General features: G+C 36.9%; 2 protein-coding genes and 1 long non-coding RNA gene across 7 annotated transcripts in view; 1 reads left to right on the top strand and 2 right to left on the bottom strand.

The window, feature by feature from the left end:
• Nucleotides 1-9: 9 nt before the first annotated feature.
• Nucleotides 10-8,214, bottom strand: LOC138180438 (aquaporin prip). 4 transcript variants are annotated; one of them, XR_011173305.1, is made up of 6 exons: nt 8,019-8,213; nt 2,306-2,563; nt 1,431-1,715; nt 784-993; nt 395-488; nt 10-335 (listed from the first exon to the last, which is right to left on the bottom strand). XR_011173305.1 is itself a non-coding variant. In XM_069114312.1 (5 exons), the coding sequence occupies exons 2-5, from the start codon at nt 2,561-2,563 to the stop codon at nt 294-296; spliced, it is 795 nt and encodes a 264-aa protein (XP_068970413.1). In that variant the 5' UTR covers nt 2,564-2,605; nt 8,019-8,214; the 3' UTR covers nt 10-293. The 4 variants fall into 4 exon arrangements, 3 of the variants coding, with proteins under 3 accessions (XP_068970413.1, XP_068970414.1, XP_068970412.1); XM_069114312.1 differs by lacking the exon at nt 395-488 and having other exon boundaries at nt 2,306-2,605; nt 8,019-8,214; XM_069114313.1 differs by having other exon boundaries at nt 10-488.
• A 1,641-nt stretch (nt 8,215-9,855) lies between these two features.
• LOC138180439 (uncharacterized) lies at nt 9,856-10,839 on the bottom strand. Of its 2 annotated transcripts, none has more exons than XR_011173306.1 (3): nt 10,714-10,839; nt 10,238-10,433; nt 9,856-10,129 (listed from the first exon to the last, which is right to left on the bottom strand). It is a non-coding gene; the product is annotated as an uncharacterized LOC138180439 (long non-coding RNA). The 2 variants fall into 2 exon arrangements; XR_011173307.1 differs by having other exon boundaries at nt 10,262-10,433.
• Nucleotides 10,840-14,291: 3,452 nt separating this feature from the next.
• LOC138179874 (aquaporin AQPAn.G) overlaps nt 14,292-20,443 on the top strand; it is a 33,624-nt gene continuing 27,472 nt past the window's right edge. Inside the window, exons 1-2 of the mRNA XM_069113101.1 lie at nt 14,292-14,526; nt 15,885-16,014. Coding sequence (XP_068969202.1) covers nt 14,431-14,526; nt 15,885-16,014 — 226 coding nt within the window. The 5' untranslated portion in view covers nt 14,292-14,430. The remainder of the gene's footprint in view (nt 14,527-15,884; nt 16,015-20,443) is intronic.

Below are 20,443 nucleotides of genomic sequence, written 5' to 3'. Positions count from 1 at the left end.
ATGTATGTATTTAAATATAAGCGAACAAATGCATAATTGTATATTCGATAAACTAAGATCATCACACGTATGATTATTAAGATGAATTGCATAAATTGAAAAATTACTTTGCTCTTTCCATATGATCAACATTCATGAGTATTATGTTCTCTAACTGTTTAAATATTTTCAGTTGATTACACGTTGATTAAATAACTGTAACAGCATAAAATTCACATATTTCACCCACTTAAATCATTACATAGATAACGATTCGGCAATTCAGAATGCGATGGTTAGCGATAGTTAGAGCATCAAGCGGGGTTATCTTTCCTCTTGCTGGTAAGATTCTGTAGCTGTAAAAATAACACTTCGAATATTTCCGATTTCACCGATTATCATAATTATAACATACGATATAAAAATATGATATTTCCGTCTTCGAATCTTTCTTTATGTCGGCATCATTTTTAAAGTCCACCGTGTCCGCTGTCTATGTACTCGAACTTCTGTGAAGCAAACACGATATCGAAGATTTAAAGAAAGGAAAGACAAACGATCATCCATCATGCTTACTTTCAAGGAACACATAACAGTATCAAACGTAGAAAGATTCTACAACGAAAATCATCATATCGTTCAGCCTAAAGGTAAATGCTTTATTTGTAATATTTCCATGGAACGATAACGTTTTGGTCAATTATTTCGGTAGATATCAGCGAAGGATAATTAGAAAGAAAAATCATTTTCGTAATCGATTTAAATGTGTCGAGAATTCCGCTAAATTCTTCGTTTTTACTGTACCTCCTTCTCGTCCGTCGCGGCGACCGTATACACTCGGTTGGAATTTTTCGACTCTTTCGCAGGACCGATTACGAACGCGTAGATCAATCCAGCTGCCATACCACCAAGGATTGGACCAACCCAATACAGCCAGTGATCCTCATATGCATCCATTACAATGGCGCTACCGAGTGATCGAGCTGGATTCATACCTGCGCCAGTTCTTGGTATCTGTTAAAACAATACAGTATAGTCAAAGGCATGTGATAAGTATTACAAGAACTTCGGAATATTCAAGTTTAACTATCGCGAATTATGAGCAGAAAAAAGATTTTAATATACAGTAAGGAAAGAATATTTCGATTTATTTAATTCTTTGCTAAATTCGCCAAGAAAAATGTAAAAATGTAAAGAATGCATGTGATGAAAGTCGTTGCAAGTCGTCAGAAATAACGATAAAAATAAAAATAATAGATTTTTTCTTAGAGTAATATAAAGAAGTGACATGAACCGGAGAAGGCAATAAGCTCATAGTTCGCTGAAAATATATCGCGTAAATATATTTGCAATTCTCTTACTTATGTTAACAAAATAATTAATCAGTATATCGTAAGCTTAGATATGAACAATTATTAAGGTGGTATCTAAAGTAGAAGAATGTATCTTACACCGACGATATGACAGACAGAAACTGTAAATCCGATTATAAGAGGAGCAATCCCCTTGCTGTCTGGTTTTGCTGCATCGCATGCACCACATACGACCAGAACCAATGCGAAGGCAAGGAAAAATTCTATACCGAAACCTTGGACAGGGGTAACGCCTGGTGAAAGAGATACTATGCCTAAAACATGTTCCATCCTCTCAGGAGATAACGCCTTTAGTATACCAGATCCTGCTACTGCGCCTATACATTGAAGTATTACGTACAGCAAGCCTCTGATAACTGGCACCTGTAAAACAAAGTAAGTGTTTCAGTACATTTTATAACGCATAAATTATTTCATCCTCTAAAAGTTATTAGTTCATCAATAAAAATAATACATAAATATTTTCTGTATAACACAACGTGTACGTATAACAAATTATCGTAGATTACACTAGGTACGTATTACTATTCTTCGAGATCAAATAATTCCATATCATCGTCGAATGATCGTCTATGTGTCATTATGAATGAATTATCTTACAAGCAATTGCCTGACTAAATCGCATACAACAGAAGCTGAATAAATTATCGATAAATCAATCCGTTAGTAATCGATATCCAAGAAATGATCACGCGTTTCACGGTTTGTATAACAAGGCGCGAAGAATGAATCTAACCGTGTTGAATATTCTATTAATAGTTCTATGATGATTATGATATGTATCATTTATATTTTGTACGATGTTCAGGATACTTTGTCCACAAAAATATTCCACGTAAGAAGAAAGTAGATAAATATCTTTTGAGTAACCTGTGGCCTACGTGTATGTTAAAAATTAGTCGACGACGAAGATTTCATGATTCTAAGAAACGATCACGATCTTCGATCATTACCTTGCCAATCACCATTAATCCGAACGTGACAGCGGGATTAACATGACCACCAGAAATATGTCCTATTCCTTGAATCGCTGCGGCTACAGTCAAACCAAAAGCCAAGCTTATGGCCACGACGTTGCCCGTGACGACAGATCCACAGCCAAAGAAGTTCAACAGCAACGTACCAAGAAATTCTGCGATCAGTGCTCGGTAAAGACCAGCCTTTTTATTGGTCAGCTCGGCTGTACCTAAAGCCTCCTTTAAATTTGCCATCTGTAAAAAGGTTCGTCCGATTGATTTGGCTTTACCAGGCACCTACAGAGATTAGAACGTTATGTCCATTTATTGTAATAACCGAAACGGAACGCTGTATCGGTAACCCAAGTCAGTCACAGAACGTTTCAACCATAAAAAGCAATGTCTAGTTTTTCACATAGTTTTTCATGCCGTCTACGATTCTCATTCGTTCAATCAGCAGACCTTGAGTCACTCTTGGCAAAGGAAAAGATTCCGAAGGGCAACTCGATCCTTTTGCGCAACGTCGTTAAAGAACGGTTAACGGTCCCGTTAACTTGAAAAAAATGTAACGAAGCTGTTTAGAGGAGGGTCAATAACATCTAGAATTTTTCGTGTCACAGTTTATAACGAACACATTTTCGTAACGTATCGAATGTAAAATTTCGTACCGCGGAAGTAGAATTGCCTGTATAAAAGGCTTGCACGAAGTTAACGTTGAAACCGTATCTAGGAAGTATCCTAAATTTAGAAAAACAATTTTGTTTTAATGTCCTCGTTTCACGGCTATAACTACAAGAGAAACTTGGTAATTTATTTTTATAGTTCGGTTAACTTCTTTTTAACAGCTTAGCCAGTTAACAGCTTCGATTCATGTTCCGCCGTTGATCCTTAAAATCAATAACGAAGATCAAACGTATCGTTAGATATTTCAATTTTCATCGTTCTCTAGACGACTATCGTGCGTTAACACAATACGGAATCCATACCGCGTGTCAATGTCATCTTTTGTTTTTATATCTTTTAACGATCTAACACCTGTTCTGAAGATTTTTTAAGCGAGATCAACTAGAGAGAAATGAGTGTTCTTCGCTGTTCGTTACGGAAGATAGGAAACCCTCCTGCATTGAACGTGTTATCCAAAGATTCCATTCCATTAATTCTCGAACGGATAAGATCATTTCTGATCCATCGTTCATTAACCACTTTGAAAGTTTAGCAGTTCCGTCGATTCGCGTCATAGATTTAGATCGAGGTCGCGGGCATGTGCATACATATGCATGTACATACGTACGGCACGTCGCATGTGTAGTTCGTACCGTTACGAATTACGTTGGAGAAACGAATCGTTAGGTTAACGAGAAACGCATCCAGGTTGCATTAGGCTCAGGTGCAGATGAACGGTTTGCGTCGACGTCACCGCTTCGTTTACGCATTTTTCTTGCAGTTCACAAAAGCGCTTTTTGCGTTAATTCCATTTTCGTATCGCGTATTTGCTCGGTTACAATTTAGCCATGGATGCGGCAACCCGTTATCAAGATTACAAAAGAACAATTAATAAAAATAGTTAACAAAAGAATAGCAAATAAAAAAATTCTTTAAATATAAAAAAATACTTTCATCAGTGTCAGACTTTGCAAAGACAAATGAGAAGAGACGAAACAGAGAATGAGACAAATTTTGTAATTATTTTCGTACGACCGTGAAATCTTTTGACGAATTAAATGCAAAAATTTATGAAAATTGGATGTAGAGTCCGATTGCTCCGTAAACCACTTGTGTGAATTGAGTTATATGAAACAATGTAGCGCTTCACCACCGAAGGTCAATATTCCGATTCGCAGCCAAGCAGTAGAAGCTTTTGTCTTGATAGATTAAAACTTGCCGCCTAGTCGCTGCTCAAAGTTGCGCCCCGCGCCATTTCGTATAAATCTATACTGTTCTAAAACGCAGCGGCAAATTGACGCTAACGTAAACCGCTTGTCTGCGCCGGGCCTTACTCATGCAGATCGTCATATCCTCGACAAGTATGACAGGCGGTCCCAATCGCTACGAATTACTTAATCATTCCCGCTAAAATACCGCCCGAGTTAATCGTCACCCACGCCACCGGCGCGTCATTGCGTTTTAAGCCTCGCGTACTTGACGCAAATATCTTAACGCGGATCTAGGTCGGTCATCTTCTACCCTTTCCTAATTTCCGTCCTGCCTTCCACGATGAACGAGTTCGTTACGGCCCATTTTCTAATAAAACTCTCGCTCGAGCTTCTCGTTTCAGCGAATATCCGCGGGTGGATTGCGCGACGAGGGAAGCGAATAAAATTGCAAATAGGATGAAAAGGAACGAGAAGACAATACGAAGAATCGTCAACGAGTTTACGTCCGAGACGAGTGAAAAAACTCGACGTTCAGTCGGTTCAATAATGGATTTAATTCGGGTGAGATCATCCATAGGCAAAAGTAAAGACTGCGACATGCCATTCTCATCTCGTGCAATTTCCACGCTGCAGCGTGTGTCACGTGCACGATAATCGTTTACAGCTACGAAAACTTGTGACTTCTATAAATAGAAAGATACACCGGGATGCGAGTATAAAGGTAAAGGATCTCTGAAAATCTTTGCTTATAAAAATTACTCGTCGAGTATCGACGTGCATGGAACGTGAAACGTTCACTCACGTTTTATTTATTTGAATAGTACTGTATGTGTCGAACGTTACGGTAAACGGTAGTTTGATCTTCCTTCGTTACACAAACGGTAAAGTAAATAAAATGCGGAAAAATGTTAAGCGAAGCTACGTTATTTACTTTATCTGCGCTCGTAAGTCCGCGGTTTGACTCGCGTATGCAGCCACTCCTTTACGTAAAAAGACAAAGGAAATACATCCATCGTTGATACCATAAATAGTTGGCAATGAAACATTTCATTCCGATTATTTTACGTAAAATGATATTTACGGAAACCGTTAATGACACCATCCGTTCGCTGATATTTCAATCTTTGTTTCTTTTTATTCTCGTCATCTGTTTCCAACTTCATTCGTTTCGTACATATTTGACCCTCGTAACGAAATTCCAGGCAACGGACTAACTGTTTGTGCAAATAAATTATTGATCGTAAAGCTAGCAGATCGACTACTCTTCGACCAGGCATCTGGTACGCGTGTCATTAAAAGTGTCGTTCAAACTCCGTTTACCTTTGCATTGGGGGTGTTCGATTCTTTCTGGTGATGTCACGCCTCGAGATTATTTCTTCCTTGCGCGCAACGCAACTCGATCTAACGATTTGCATTCTATAAATTCAAGGGGTTTCTGGTTTCTACGCGATACTCTTTCCCTCTGTTCAGTAAACAACGACAACCGATTCACGATTTTCTCCTTTAAAGAGAAAATAACGACAACGATTCTCGCCTCCATATTATATGAAGCCGTCGAAGATTGTAACAGACGTTGAATAACAATTTTTTATGACCCGTTCGTGTATAATTTTAATTCACTAGGCGCTTTTCTTCATCGGCTTTCATAAAGCCATTAGATTTATAGCCTCCGTATAGTTTCCCCGCGACTGGTTCTCGGAATTAACTATTGCAAACAGAATCATTCACCTTAGATTCCAAGTGACCTCGTTAAATTACGTGGTATTTTTCTCTGGCTTTTATTACATGGTGCACAACATTATACGAAGATATCGTTTTGCGTCCTTTCCTGCATATCGCTTAACCGGATCTATAGCGTCACGACGAGGGAAAAGATGAAGCAAGAATTCATCGATTTTCTCGCTCAAGAATGGTAATTAAGCTGAACGTATCAGTACATTGAAATTTCGTTTCTTTTTATTTTTCATTGCTTTTTTATTCCTTTTGTTTGTTTTATTTTTGTTACCTTTCGATCGGATTCGTGAAAGCAGCGGAAGCCGGTCGATTTCACATAGATCGGTTGTTACGTCTTCAGCGATTTATTGTCGTGCACTCCTCAACCATGATGGTCGTTATCCTTATATGGTTTAGTACAGGTGCACGATATCTCTCCTTATCTTTATTCATTTTTTTCTCTCTTATCCTGCTTTCTGTAATCGGCAATAAAGAAGACGTTAAAAGTTTTCTTGTTGTTTCACGTTAGCTTAATACGTGTATTTGAAATATAGCGTACGACGAGCTTTCTTCTTTGACAGTTTGCCATTACTACTATTCCTGGCAGATCTTGTACAGCGTAGACGTGATTCCTCGTCGATAGATCCAGCATTTTGATGTATTTGTGTAATATGCAAAAACATGTAATAAAAGATATTCAAAGTAAAAGAATATATTTATTACGATATTTAATAGGCGTGATAAATCTTTATGTAAATTACATTTCCTTAGTTGTATCAATGGGAATACGAAATTGCGTAAAAGTCTACGATCTATTCGATATAAGTTTCTCTCCTGTGTCTCTTTTCGGTGAAAATTAATTTTCAACAGTCGCGAAATACACGTACACTCGACCACTGATTGATTTGATGGAATTGTTCAATTTCTTTTCATAAAAGCATGCGATCTCCTTTAAAGCTTCCGAGGTGGTAGCGAACGCCACTCCTGCCCTGGCTGATACTACTGATTCTGTTTTACAGGCGAGCTAATGGACAGTAATTCTACTGTCACAGCAACGTTGTTATTAAAGCGTCTTCCGTCATTTTTAGAAGACGCATACAATGTAACTGTTGTTGTTTGGTTAACCCATTTATCTCTCATGAAACTATTTCGAGAACATGTAATATCGATAGGCGACCTACAATTATAGATTTCGAAATTCTATTAATTACAAATTTTGCACGAATTATATATGTGCTAATATAAATTCTTTATTTAGAAAATTGAAATTATTTTTATCTCTAGGTTGAGTACTTCTTGAATAGCTGCCACGCAACGTATACAATACACGCGTATACATAAGATGTGCATAGGCATCCACAATCCGCGGTTTAATCGTAGATATTTCTATTATGTATATATAATTAGTAATTATCTCGCGCGCGTAATCATATTTGTTGTTCATATGCAAGAAGTTGCTTGGCTGCATTCGAAATGCAAGCCTATAACGAAATAAAACTCATTGTGTACAATATAATTTCGCAATGAAACAAATATACATAGTTTACTACGGCGAAAAGTAATTTGAATAAATTTTATCTAGAGTCAGGATTTATCAAGCTTTATTTGATAAACATAATAATGGTACTCGCTAACGATAAGTTTCCTTGCGATGCGTACGATGTTGAGTAAAAATAGAAATATCGCTTTAACGTTTATCATTATGATTTATACCATATACTGTTATTGCACTTCATTAAGACATTCGTTAATCACTCTCCATTGTCAGAACGATTCTCATATTTTACATCACACTATTTGTAATATAAACTTTCGTTCGCTGTTCCTTTATTTTAATCGCACTATGCTTCTGGCATCGTTCTGTCTCGTAAAAACTTGCACGACTCGAACAACAAGCTGACTTTTCGTAAACATCGTACTGTTTGTGTAACAAAAACCGTATTATATATTTATATTTACATTTGGTAAACGAAATTTAATCTCACGTTAATGTGAACGAAAATATCAACTAAATCGATATACAAACGTCAAAGCTGTGAAGTAGCGAAGTCACAAGAAGGATCTCGAATTAATTCGAATAAATTAACTAAAATATCGATCGAAATATAAAGAAAGAAGCTTACCTTGAAGATGGTCCGAGTCAATGCAGAAGCTAGGTAATCGCTTTTAAAAGTTTTCTGTGATTTTTTCAGCAACGGATCCTGTCACAGGCTTCGCAGTAGTAGCTCTCGGAAAAGCGAATGCTCTGCAAGAGTTACCGAACGACAACTGTCGAGGCTGCCGAGCATAGAAACCAACTGGTCTCACGTAGGTATCTAACTGCGTCTGTTCTGGTACTCTGCTAGATGCTACCAGAGTAGGGATATCACGGTTAAAACGAACGACGATCTCCAGGTAACAGCGTTGTTTTAATTTTGCTGCCGCACGAAACATAACTCGATGCGAAACAAATGCCTATTATATCATTCGGTTAGCAAATATTAGAATTTTCTACCCTTCTAGGAATTATATCGATGTCTTTGATTTTGTCTTTTGTATATGATTAACGCTATAAGGCAGTTACATTTTTCCTACCTATCAAAATTTCAATATTTTTCCATCTAAACTAGTATTTGTTAAGTCTATCTATCGCCTTTTACTGTACTTCGTTTCTATTATTATTGTTACAGAATCGAAAGCTGGATCGTAACTAATTAGTGTGGTAAAGAAGAGCAGAATGAAATTGAAAAATTTTTTAATTTAATTCAAACACATGTTGTGGGTATTACATATTACAAGCATAAAGGTGTTACACGCTAAAGGCACGAAATATGGCGAAAATCGAAAAGACAAGAAATTTATTGAATCGCATGCGGTCCGACAGTAAACGTATTTAGATATTGCTTTATGGCAGAGGTGCGCCTATCTCCAGATGGTTCTACTTTATTTGTAACACGTTATTTGTATCATTGTCTTCTTACTATCAGTGATGACGCGATAATTAAACGGAATGAGAGTAAAACCAATGTCCTTCATAGGCTAACGAAGGAAATTGAAAGGAAGTTTTTATAATACATGGAGATGTGAAAGAACGAGCAAATAATAATGCTCGTGACACGTATCGGTGTATATTTGTATATCTATACGCGTAATATATTTCGTTAACATTATTCGGAAATTACAAAATAATAATCTTATTTGCTATATTTTCCACGCGATCGATGTTTCCCTTTTTCTTAGTATCGTATCTGTCGTTGTCGATATTTGCAACAAGCGAGTTCGTGTTTTCCAATTAGAAAACGGAAACGTAGTCAACAACGAGATTTCCGCGCAGAACAGCCGATGCAGAACGTTACGAGTTGCGTATTTGCGATTACATTCGAGGAAAAACCTCTAAACTCGACCGCAGATCTATTTCTTTTTTCGCGAAATATAATTAGATAAAAAACAAATCGTTCGAAGAAAAAAAGGAGAACAACAATTTACTATCAACCTTGATACAAAGAAATACCTAGAAATTACTATATCCGTTGATTAATCTCGCCAAGTGCACAATTAGTATTTTTTATTGACGCAGTGACATTTTATTGAACTGATGACGCAACCTCGATTTCGATTTGATTCTTTGAAACGAAAATAGGTCGATAAATGCATCCAGAAAATTTCAGTATTTCAACTTCTAGTATTTTGACTCTGCCACGATCCTCGAATTTTTATATTTTAAACTTGCACCGATTTTAAGAAATAACAAGAATTTGTAACGTTCAAAGAAGATTCAACTTGAAATTGAAACTGGAAAAATAACGATAAGGATTCTCTCGTCTGTTATCGAAGCACGAGATATTTTCTACCGTTAGAAAAATACAATTGGGTCGGAATTAACCGAAGAAACGCAGCGGGGTTAAATATTTTTTACTAACAACTTCAGAAACAATAGTAACACGCGCGTGACCACGTACCCCTGAAAGCTCTTACCTGCGATTTGTATGCAACGATCTCTCTCTCTCTCTCTCTCTACCGTCGTATTTCGATCATATGTCAGATTGACAAGTTGCTGGGTTTACCCCCTTATTTGTTCAGCATTCTTTCTTAACGTTCAATCGAACGTTCACGACGATTGGTTACAAAATTAACGGTGCCCGTGCAGACCATCCGTATCTGTTGCCATACAGACAGTGTCGAGCGTGAATATATTCTTGCATTACGTTCGTCAAAAGCGAAGGAACCGTTAAAGATTGTCAGATCGCAGTTATCGCTGCAAGGAAACGTCATTACGTCGTTAGGAATAAATTTCTGTTTACGTAGCATAACTCCTTGAAAAGATTATGCAATTTACGAAAGGTATATGTTCGCGGTTAATTACAATCAGATATAAAAATAATCGTACAGGATGAACCGTTTAGTGTTACAAATTGATCGAATGGCCAATCTGCATTTCTAAACGCAACGTTGCACGCCTCCGCTGATTCTCTACTTGAGAATGATTTAATTCGTCCATATATCAGGTGCCTTAACGAGATTAACTTGCCGCGTTATGTTAATTAATCTTGAGTGGTTTCCTATAAAAAGACCATTATACGTTAATCAAACATCGTGTATCGTTTCTTCGTTATGTTTGTTTATTAATAATGTCATAATTAGCTAATCTCTCCCGCGTCATTTGGCTCGCGTCTTATCGTCATTAAACAAATTCATTTCTTCGATACCAGACAAATCGCAGAAGCGACAACCATATATATTTATCGTAACGTTGTTTCGAATCGAATGAAATTAATGACGGCCTTTTCCAATAATAATTTTTCATAGGGCAAATTGTTCATTTCGAAAATCGTACTATACCGTTCCCTCTAGTTCTTTTTTAGATCGACGGTAAAGTTCAAGGTCCTCCGCATGATGGTGCACACTCAAAACTTGATACGAAGTCGTTCATGGAAGCCTCTGTTACTTTACAGACCTAGCATACGTATATAGGGTGGATCAAAAGGAACGAATATTTTAAAGAGTTAAGTGTATGGTATGAAACTTAAGATTAAATTATTAAAACTTAAATAATAATAATAATATACGCGCCTAAAATATACGCTACATATATATATATATATATATATATATATATATATAATTTAGTATATATATATAGTATATATATATATATATATATATATACTAAAATTGTACATGTATATATTTATTCAACTGCTTCTGTACCTTGGGTATGTCAGTTTCAGATTCTTAGAATTTCGTGAACCACTAAAAATTATGTCGTTCAAGAGATATTTCAACGGAAAACATTTTTCTTTGTCCACCCTGTACGTACGTGCGTAATAAGCCTGCGTACGTTCCTGAGAATGCAATAGTACAACAGGATCGTCATCATCATCGTCATTATCGTTATTAGCACTCCTTCTACGAGTTCACCACTGTCAACTGGTTCATCGTCTTGTTGTTTTTCCGCAGAACATATATCTGGCTGATAAGAATGTATTTCTTCGTGTACACGCGCTCTGTATGTTATACACACGAACAATCGTTCTCACAACGCGCACATAGGTCGCTACTGGCAATTATCTTCCCCCTTACAAACGCGTCGTTCTTTTTCTCCACAGAAATCTAACTGTTCTTCAATGTCGATGAACCATGTATGGCTTGGAAGAAGATGAACGTTTCAACGACGCGTATTCCCTGCGCGAATTTCGAGTTTCGACCACTGGATGCCCTGGAACGGCAAAAGGAATAATCGACAAGATCGCATTGATTCTCGGAGAAGAGGTGTGCACGAAATTTGTAGCACCGACGCTGTTATGTGTCAGGCATTATGAAGTCGGAATGTAATGAGAAACAGCCGCCTCGCCTTAAACACACCCTAATCTCCTTTTGGTTCTCAATTTAGAGCATGTATGTGCTTGTTCGAGGAACACCTTCTCTGTCGGCCTTGACAAAGCCCTGTTTCGATGGTACAAGTTCATTAATCTTCGGACAAAGTATCCTTCGTGAAAAGAAACGAAGTCGTAGAAATTGGATCGAGAGGCTTCGCGGACAAGAAGCACATGCCACGATACTATAAATTCATAGAAAGATCGAGTAAACCATTCTCGAACGTTATCGACAAGCTGAGGATTTTTATGCATTTATGAGATATATGAAAAAAACGAACATTTTCGGAACGCACGTGATATGCGAAAAAATATAAAAACTATCTCAAGCAAAATTATGCAAGTTAGAGGATGAGACGAATCCTTATATGCGTTCTGTTTCTTTAATTATCTCCATAAGGATACGTATTTGCATGAAGATCTTCAGTCTGATCGTTGATTAAGAGATTTCTAATCTTAGAATCTACTTTTGTATCGTTATCAGCCAATTGATAGTACAGAGAGCCAGTAACCGAAAATGTAGACGTAGCACGTGCTGTTTCTATATCGAGTTCCTCGATCTAATTAAAACAGTGTGTACCAATTGAACGGCGCAAATGATTTACTGTTCGGTATAATTGTTCGAAGTAGTTGTCATTAGATTAATGGTAGCAAGTCATACATCATGTTAGTACATCCGTAGATGTCGATGAAAGTGTATGATACTGTAGAAATAGCGGAACGTAGATATGAAACTTTAATAATTCTACAATTGTTCTGTTTGCGTGCATCAAGTATTACGATAAAGGATTTATGTCTGTAAAATATAAGTATCGTGCAATGAACGATGATTCTTGTAACTTCTCTCTCTCTCTCTCTCGCTTTAAAGAAATTAAAAAAATTCAATTTTTATTTATCTCTGCGCAAATTGCATTAATACCTGTAATTTTATAAAATATAGTTTTATACGATAAACGTACTGCTAAATTTAAAAAATACCGCATTAAACTGCGATAGAAAACACGAACTGTAGTGTCGGAATCTTATCTTATTTCATTATACGTATACATGTATGGCGCATTCGCCGTGCGATATACGCTCGTTATATTGCTCTATGTAAAATCTCTGTTACATTGTACATATTTTGCCTTTGATGTTAAATAACATTTTCTGTATCACGATAACCGATAGCAGACGTGATATTAACGATTGACCGTTGTTACCTTGAAATATCTCGTCTCGTTCAGCAACAAAATAATCGCCAAAGTAAACTTTTACGTAAAAGTGAGTTGTTATCGCGAAACAAATGCTGAAACGATCCCAGTATCGAGCGTAGATCGTCTAACGAGTGCAAGACACTGCAGGTGTGACGTTCCATCGCGCCTCCTTCTCATTGTATCCATCGACTGACCTTACGTATGCTAATTGTCGCGGTTTTATCTGCACGCGAACTCGCTATCGCTGTAATATCAGTTAACGGATCCGATATAGGCCACGGGAAAGGTGCAAGGATTGATTTATGTCGAACGTAAAATACTCTTTCACGGCCGCATTCAAAAAGCTTGGTCTCTATGTCGGCTATGGTTGAATAAATTCTTTTTTACGCGTTTCGCCTAGACGAGATTCTTTTTCGATGCAACGACGATCCACTTGTGAATCGTATCAGCGAGATCTCGGCCAGCCGTTAACCGGTAGACGTGAGACGTTGCAGGCGATGACCGGAAGTCGCGGTCGAAGACCGTCCAGACGACCTTCCAACGATACTCTTATCAACGTCCTTAATATCGTCGAGTCGAAGTTGGAATTAGTTTGCTAGAAGTTTCCATCGTAATAATTACTTGAGAATACACAAGAGACCAGTGCACACTACCATCGACGAGGGTTGGTACAGTGGATACTCGTTAGAAAACCATTTCATAAAACGAGTAGATAAATTCGCGCGATAACCGACGATCGGTGGCCGAATAATGTTTTATTCCTTTCTATCTTTTTTTTTTTTTACTAGCGTTTTATTTTCGTTTGAGTCGCAATAAAATATTACAGTACAGATAGTTCGTATTAAAGGATAACGAACGAACAAGCGATGGATCATAGATCGTTTATGATAAAACGAGCCGTGTACTGAAATGCGATTAATAGCGTACGTTCGTTCAATTTCAGAGCTATGCAATTTGCTGAGCTAGCGTATTCTCAGTTCAGATTGTACTTATTAAGGTAGCGCTTCTAGTGGCTCGTTAGAAGTTCCAAGAAAGGAAAAAAAAACACAGACAGCGCGCGGAATAAGTCGAGGACTGTGACGGACGTCGGTCTAGTCGAAAGCATCGCATTATCATAGGAGGAAGATTGATCACAGTACACGGTTTGTGTTTTCTGTTCAGTGACCATCTTCGCGTCACGCAATTGCGGCAGGGTTGCTGTCAAGGGCATCGTGTACATGAGATCTTGGCGCTCGGTTGGTCACGCTATATTCACAATTGGCGAACATCTCGTAGTCGGAATCATTGTTGGAACGTCCGGCTTCCCCCGCATGTCCATTCACGCGCAGTTTGTCCTCATAGAATTTCGCGGGTTAACCCCGATCCTCTGGCGTAAACTCCGACACGTGGCCGCGGTTTAGGCGAAGTGCGCAGTGGCGAGGTTCATAGTTGGACGAAGAGACACGACCTAGGCGAAGAGAATCGCCTTCCTATAAGTCGACCGAGGGATGCAACGTTCAGTAGGCAATAGACCTTCCTATCTACATCTTTGGCACGAGTTTTTAACTATACAACCGACCGCCAAGCAGTTGGCGCGAAACCCTGTGAGTGCAATTTACCGTCACCCTTTTAGAAAAGTGTTTGGCTATTAATTTCTATCATTTTGTACTGTACAATCGTAACGTACATATTTTATTTCGATGGTAACTAGTTCTTTTTTATTTTTACGATTTTTTCAGAAGCGACTCGGTGATTAAATTTTATTATATATTATTTTCGCGCAGATGCTTATCTTTCCTGCGATTAGAATATAAGTTTAAAAAATGAAAATCTAGCTAGTTAGATTAAATCGGTAAGCATGCAACAACGAGAAATGTTAATTTCGTATTACAGAGTTAATTGTCCGAGAAGGGCGTAGAGGAATTTACTCGTCCGGTTTAGTTTCCTTTCAAAAGTGTAACGCGCATAGGATGATAACGATGCATTGATAACAATTGAGTTCAATTTTATCAAACAATGTCTCGAGAATATAAAATGGAAGAACACGGTCGCGGTGTATCTATATCGTAGGAAAAGTGCGTATGATATTTGAGAAAATTCTAGTGTGCCTTGAAAAGTCTACAGACCTAATTACAAATATTCTTTCCTCGTTTCGTACTTCGTATTTCCGTATTTTAAGAATAAATCTGAAATTTAGTGTTTTATCGTCTGTAGAATGTAACCGTGTAATGTATTGAACAGTATTTTCCATTAATACCGAATACCGGAACGAATGTATGTTTACGGTAGGGGAAAAAAGCATTTCGCTTATAATATATTCGTCGCATAAAAGAGGCGTAACGATCGACCACTTTTCGCGACTGACCGTTGGAAATTTTAATAGCTAAAATCGATTTTATTCGTTTTGTTTTTACCTTCGCTGGCACGTATTTTTACAGACGGTTGATTCCTGTGTTTGACAAACATCGTTCCGGTATCGAAAATTACCGCTAACATTTGCAATACGTTGTCAGCTAGGATGCTAATAGATCGAATTTAAACGTCGAATTAGCAATATCACTAATACGATCCGGAAACACGATCGGACAAACACGATCCAACAATATCACGGAACGTTCCTCACCGAACGAAATTAAAATTTCTGTTAATTGCACGCGTGTTTACTTCGACAACAGTCACGAATGTAAATTGCGTTCGTTCGTTAAATATTTATTTTAGCCGATATATTACTTGTCTTAAACATTTACAGTGACAATGAGAAACTCGTGTTACAGGAATAGAGGATGGATCAGAGCATGATCCATCAGTACGTGGTTTTCAAATTAAATTGCCTTTAGAATGATATTTGAATTTAAATTAAAACAGTGATTCACAGTGATTTTCAGAAAATCAGATTGCAATTAATGATTCAAAGGTGAACAAATTTCAAAATCTGCAAATAAGTATTCTGTGCTGTTCGCAGTTTTACAAGTCGACTGGTAATATGAATGTGTCTACCGTATTTCCGGAAGGACTTACTGAAACCGAGAGATCGCAACGTCATGCATCAGTGAGCGTAAAGGATGACGAAGACGTTCAAGATAGGTATAATCGTAAGTACCGCCAGATTCTAATCTTCTTCTATTGTAACGACACACATGGTAATTTTACATTACGATTTTAGTCATCGCGTTACACTCTCTTCTATACTATCTTACATCACTTTTAATTCATAATATTGTATCAAGTTATTTCACAATTTGCATACTCCGACACAGGAACTTGCTATAACGTAGATTTATATAGAACATCGCATAACGTGTAACGTAATGAGTAAAGGCTGACTTTATATGCGCAATTAGATCGAAAATGTTAGGGGGACTCGACGAAAACAAAAGGTTTCGTCTGCGAAGCATTGACAACGGTATAAATAAATGTTAGTTTCATATAATATAGATTTTCTCCTAGGGATAATGTAGACAAAGCTCATGATGAACCTGGCGTTAATGTGCGGAACATTCGCACAATTTTGAGATAGACTTGTCAGATTCAAGATCAACAGTGGTAGTCTAGAAATCTACTTTGGAAGCATTAACAGTAATAAATTTGTCTCGCACGTGTGAATAAATTGTAAATAATTTCGATCTGTTCGTTGCAATAACCATTTTACATATTATGTAGGTATAACTCCATATATTAAAACGAAACCTGGCTACTCCTACAAGTCTTTTGTTATATCTTTCGTTGTAATTAAGTAACGTTCTAATTACTAAATTGCGTAATTTCAATAATTATACTAAGTAAACGACCAACTGCTCTACACGATTCTACGTGGAAGAACTATTACCTGTAGTGTAGGATGGAATATAGTAGGAAGTAATATAAATTCGGTAGCACCTATTAGCATATTGGTGCGTGACATTTCCACATAACGCAAAGGTGTGGAAATGTACGAAACGAGAGACTTGATACATGGTATTACAAAACCAGTCAATACCGACAAATGTATTTCCGGTGAGAAAAAAAAGAGAAAAAAGCACGTGATCGCTATCGATTAATTTGATATGCGATTATGACGCATCTTGCAAGGAACAACGTTATCTACGTTTACATGGACTCGTATGTCCTTCGAGAGAGATAATTGCGCAATTACCATGAAATTTGTTGACACGTTGTGTCCTGTCGAACTCACACTGTTTTATACGAGTTATACGGAGGATACGGGCGAAAAAAAATTTTCCACTTCGTTTATTGTGTGTCATGTTAAGCTATACCGAGAAGTAATTAAAACACCACGTACAACTTCCATCGCTCGTAATGGATATCTGTGTCTATTGTGTGTTTTTTTAAACACAACTACGTGTTATAGTTCTTGCGCACATTAAATACCAAATACAGGTATCTGAATTTCTTATACGAAAGTCCGACAATATATCAAATTGTTTCTATAAATTAATTATCGTGCGGTAGAAAATGTTTTAGAAAATTAGTATGAAACGTTCAAAGAACGTATAAAAAAATGTTCAAAAATGTTTAATTTTTAACAATTCAAGATATTTAAAAATCTGTCAAATAAGAAAATCGTTCTCAATTACCAATTTATCGACGGAGAAGTCGCGATACATGGATTGCTAATTTTAATTTGACTGAAAGAATTCTCGACAGATCGCGACTCGCTATTGCCTATATGATACAATGCTAATGCATGCAAATGACGATGGTTACACGTATCAAAGACTTGTTGAGTAACAACTGTAATTAATTTACTTAGTATTTGCAGAAATTGGACTACTTATAACTGTAAGTTCGATTAACGTAATATTATCTTTTAATTGTAAAATGTCGGCCATTAAATTAATGTTCGTTAATTAAAGTTGACCTATTACTCTCTCCGTTAAAATCTGTGTATAGACATTATTTCAATTCACGATCTTCCACCAATTTACATATAATGTATTCGAGCGTATAATTTCAATAAAACGTAAATTCATTAATTGGACGTAAATTATAACGATCATTAAAAATAAATAAATTACGCTCATAAATAGATATTCAGATTCTTTGCATTCTACAACGATCATTCGTTATTATGTATAAATTAGTATGATTTATTTGAATGCTATATTTATTTGCTATATTTAAATGCTAAATGCTAGATTTATTTACATTCGCGTGCACCTCTAGTTTACGTCGTTCTAATTAATAAACTTCTAAAATTAGAAAATTGTGCTAATGTTACTACAAATCTCGATACCTGTCGCAACACGTTCATTGTTTCAGTTTACCGAAAGCAACTGACTCAAATGCTTCGAACTGCTTGAGATTTGATGAAAACAGAAATTTGGATCCCTAAACGATAAAGAGGACATCCTCTGGGATACAAACGGATCGACCAAAATTAAACAGAATATACTCCTTCTGTAACGCACGACTCAACGTGTCTATTCTCTTTGCGCAGTACAAATTCTCTCTATTGACTTCCGAAAGATCTTTTGAAAAATGTATTGCTTCGTAGAAAACGACAACCTGTATCCATCCATTCGTTACACGTAGCGAAACAATTTTATTCAACGCTACGCGCTCCATATTCAGCGTCTTGCCGAAGAACATAAATAGAAAAAGATTGATCTTTCTTGATCTATCATACCGTTCATAGAAAGTCAGGTTCTCGATGCCGCGACACGACACGATCTCTCCGATCTTGGTGTAACAGAGATCTGGTACACCGGCGTGATTCAACCACGACGTTTGGAAATTTCCAGATTTCACCTTGACTTTGATTGCACGTCGCACGCGAGTCGAATCGTGCGAATCTTTCGGATACAACAAGTTACTACGTGTTATGTCTACTAAACAGAGCCGAGTCGCACGAGTTCGGAATTCTACTTACCGAGAAACATGCCGTATTATTCATTCATGGCTAATCGTCAAACTAGAAAATTACGCGCTAAGTGGTTTCTGTCTCGTCGTTCCTACTTATAATCGAATAATCAGAATTAATCCTTTCGCTGCGGATTAAAACGGACAGCGTGCTGCGATAACTATGTTGCAGAACTTGGAAGAAAATGTTGTTTCATGTGAATTATATATATATAATATTAATTTATCTGTCGATCAGTGTGTGTACTCCTCTTACTGTAGATTACGGAATAAGAAATACATAATGGATTGGTGGGTCGTCGTAAAATTTATAAATCATAATAGTTTGTAATTTTCGACGTGCTCGTACGACGTACGAGGTCCACGGTGAAAGGCTTAACAACGTTGTGCAAAATAGTTCTACGATGAATTTTATTCGAAGTAATTTCGAGTAAGTTCCGTTTCGTCTTGCTAAACCCGAAACGACTTTCTTGGTAAAACACGCGTTACGTACGCGCAATATTTTTTCCAACCGCGATGCGAGAATAATAGAATTAATATACCTAACCGACACGCAGCTGAACTTTGACCGACAATACGGAACGACACACCAATACAACGGAGAGCAAATAGTTACATTTGAAACGATTGCATGTCGCGTTTGTAAATAATTTATAGATATAAGGACAATTTCCATGAATTAACAAACGGTCGATAATTGACGAATGAATTTGTACGGTGAATTAGCGACCAATAAAACTTTGCATCGTAACGCTGTTAAACATACTTGTTTCTTTCTGTCTTTCATTTCAAGAATTTCTAAGATAAACTTTTCAAACACTGCAAAGTTTTTTAGACGACAGAGAACGATCTTAAAACAATGAGAACGTGCAACACGCTTATAGAACTTACGATAATGAAAATAAGGAAGTCGATGCGCTCGATCTCCTCGCAAAGTGTTTAATTTTTAATGGGTTACTCGATCTCATATATCGCGTTGGAAAAGTAAGTTTTTTTTCAAAAAAGCCGTGATGAGAAACAAAGTAGGAATTGCTTGTGATAGAATTTATCTTCAAAGTATTCCGTACGGTGTTATCGAAGATTTGAAAAATAAATAACAGGTTAATAAGAGAAAACAATATTATAGTTAGAACTAGAATCGATCTGTTTCGACTGAAAAAAAATTCCAATGATAGCTACTAGCCTATTACGACAATGAGCTTCTTCTGCGTGCTACCAACTCGGAATGCATGCTAAATGAAAATTGAGTCGCATACCGATGCATAACGAAGGCAGGCTGAACAATAATAAAGACTAACAGAGAAATAGATGTGCAATAAGAAGAGAAAAATGTGTTTACTCTCGTATCAAGTTTTCCAAAGGCTTTGAAAACTGCATATATTAAGCTATAACTTCCTTGTTGTACTCGTGGATCTTCGATCTATTGAAATTCCATTTATTTCGAACAAAATTCATTGAATTTCCTACTGGAATTATTACAAAAAAGAAAAGAAATTGTAGAAGGAGGAATATTTTACCAGGGTATATTTACAGGCTAGTGGATTATTCGTATTACCGAAAAACCGGTTTAACAAAGTAACTTGTGTTATGTTTTTGCGCAGAACGTTGCACGTGTCGTCGAATAAATACAATTCAAACATCGTCGATCTAGAATTGGCAAAA

The sequence above is a fragment of the Bombus flavifrons genome, chromosome 5, assembly GCF_040668555.2.
Source record: "Bombus flavifrons isolate JBK064 chromosome 5, iyBomFlav1_principal, whole genome shotgun sequence".
In the NCBI taxonomy this organism is placed as follows: Eukaryota; Metazoa; Arthropoda; class Insecta; order Hymenoptera; family Apidae; genus Bombus; species Bombus flavifrons.
Note: the sequence above shows the minus strand (reverse complement) of the source record. Positions and strands in the feature narration are given on the sequence as shown.

Excerpts from the sequence above, each read along its gene's own strand:
- LOC138180438 (XM_069114312.1), bottom strand. The coding sequence starts at position 2,563 with ATGGCAAATTTAAAGGAGGCTTTAGGTACAGCCGAGCTGACCAATAAA. Across the intron at positions 1,716-2,305 it reads GATTAATGGTGATTGGCAAG|GTGCCAGTTATCAGAGGCTT; the intron begins GTAATGATCGAA and ends TTTGTTTTACAG. Across the intron at positions 336-783 it reads CCGCGACGGACGAGAAGGAG|CTACAGAATCTTACCAGCAA; the intron begins GTACAGTAAAAA and ends TTATTTTTACAG.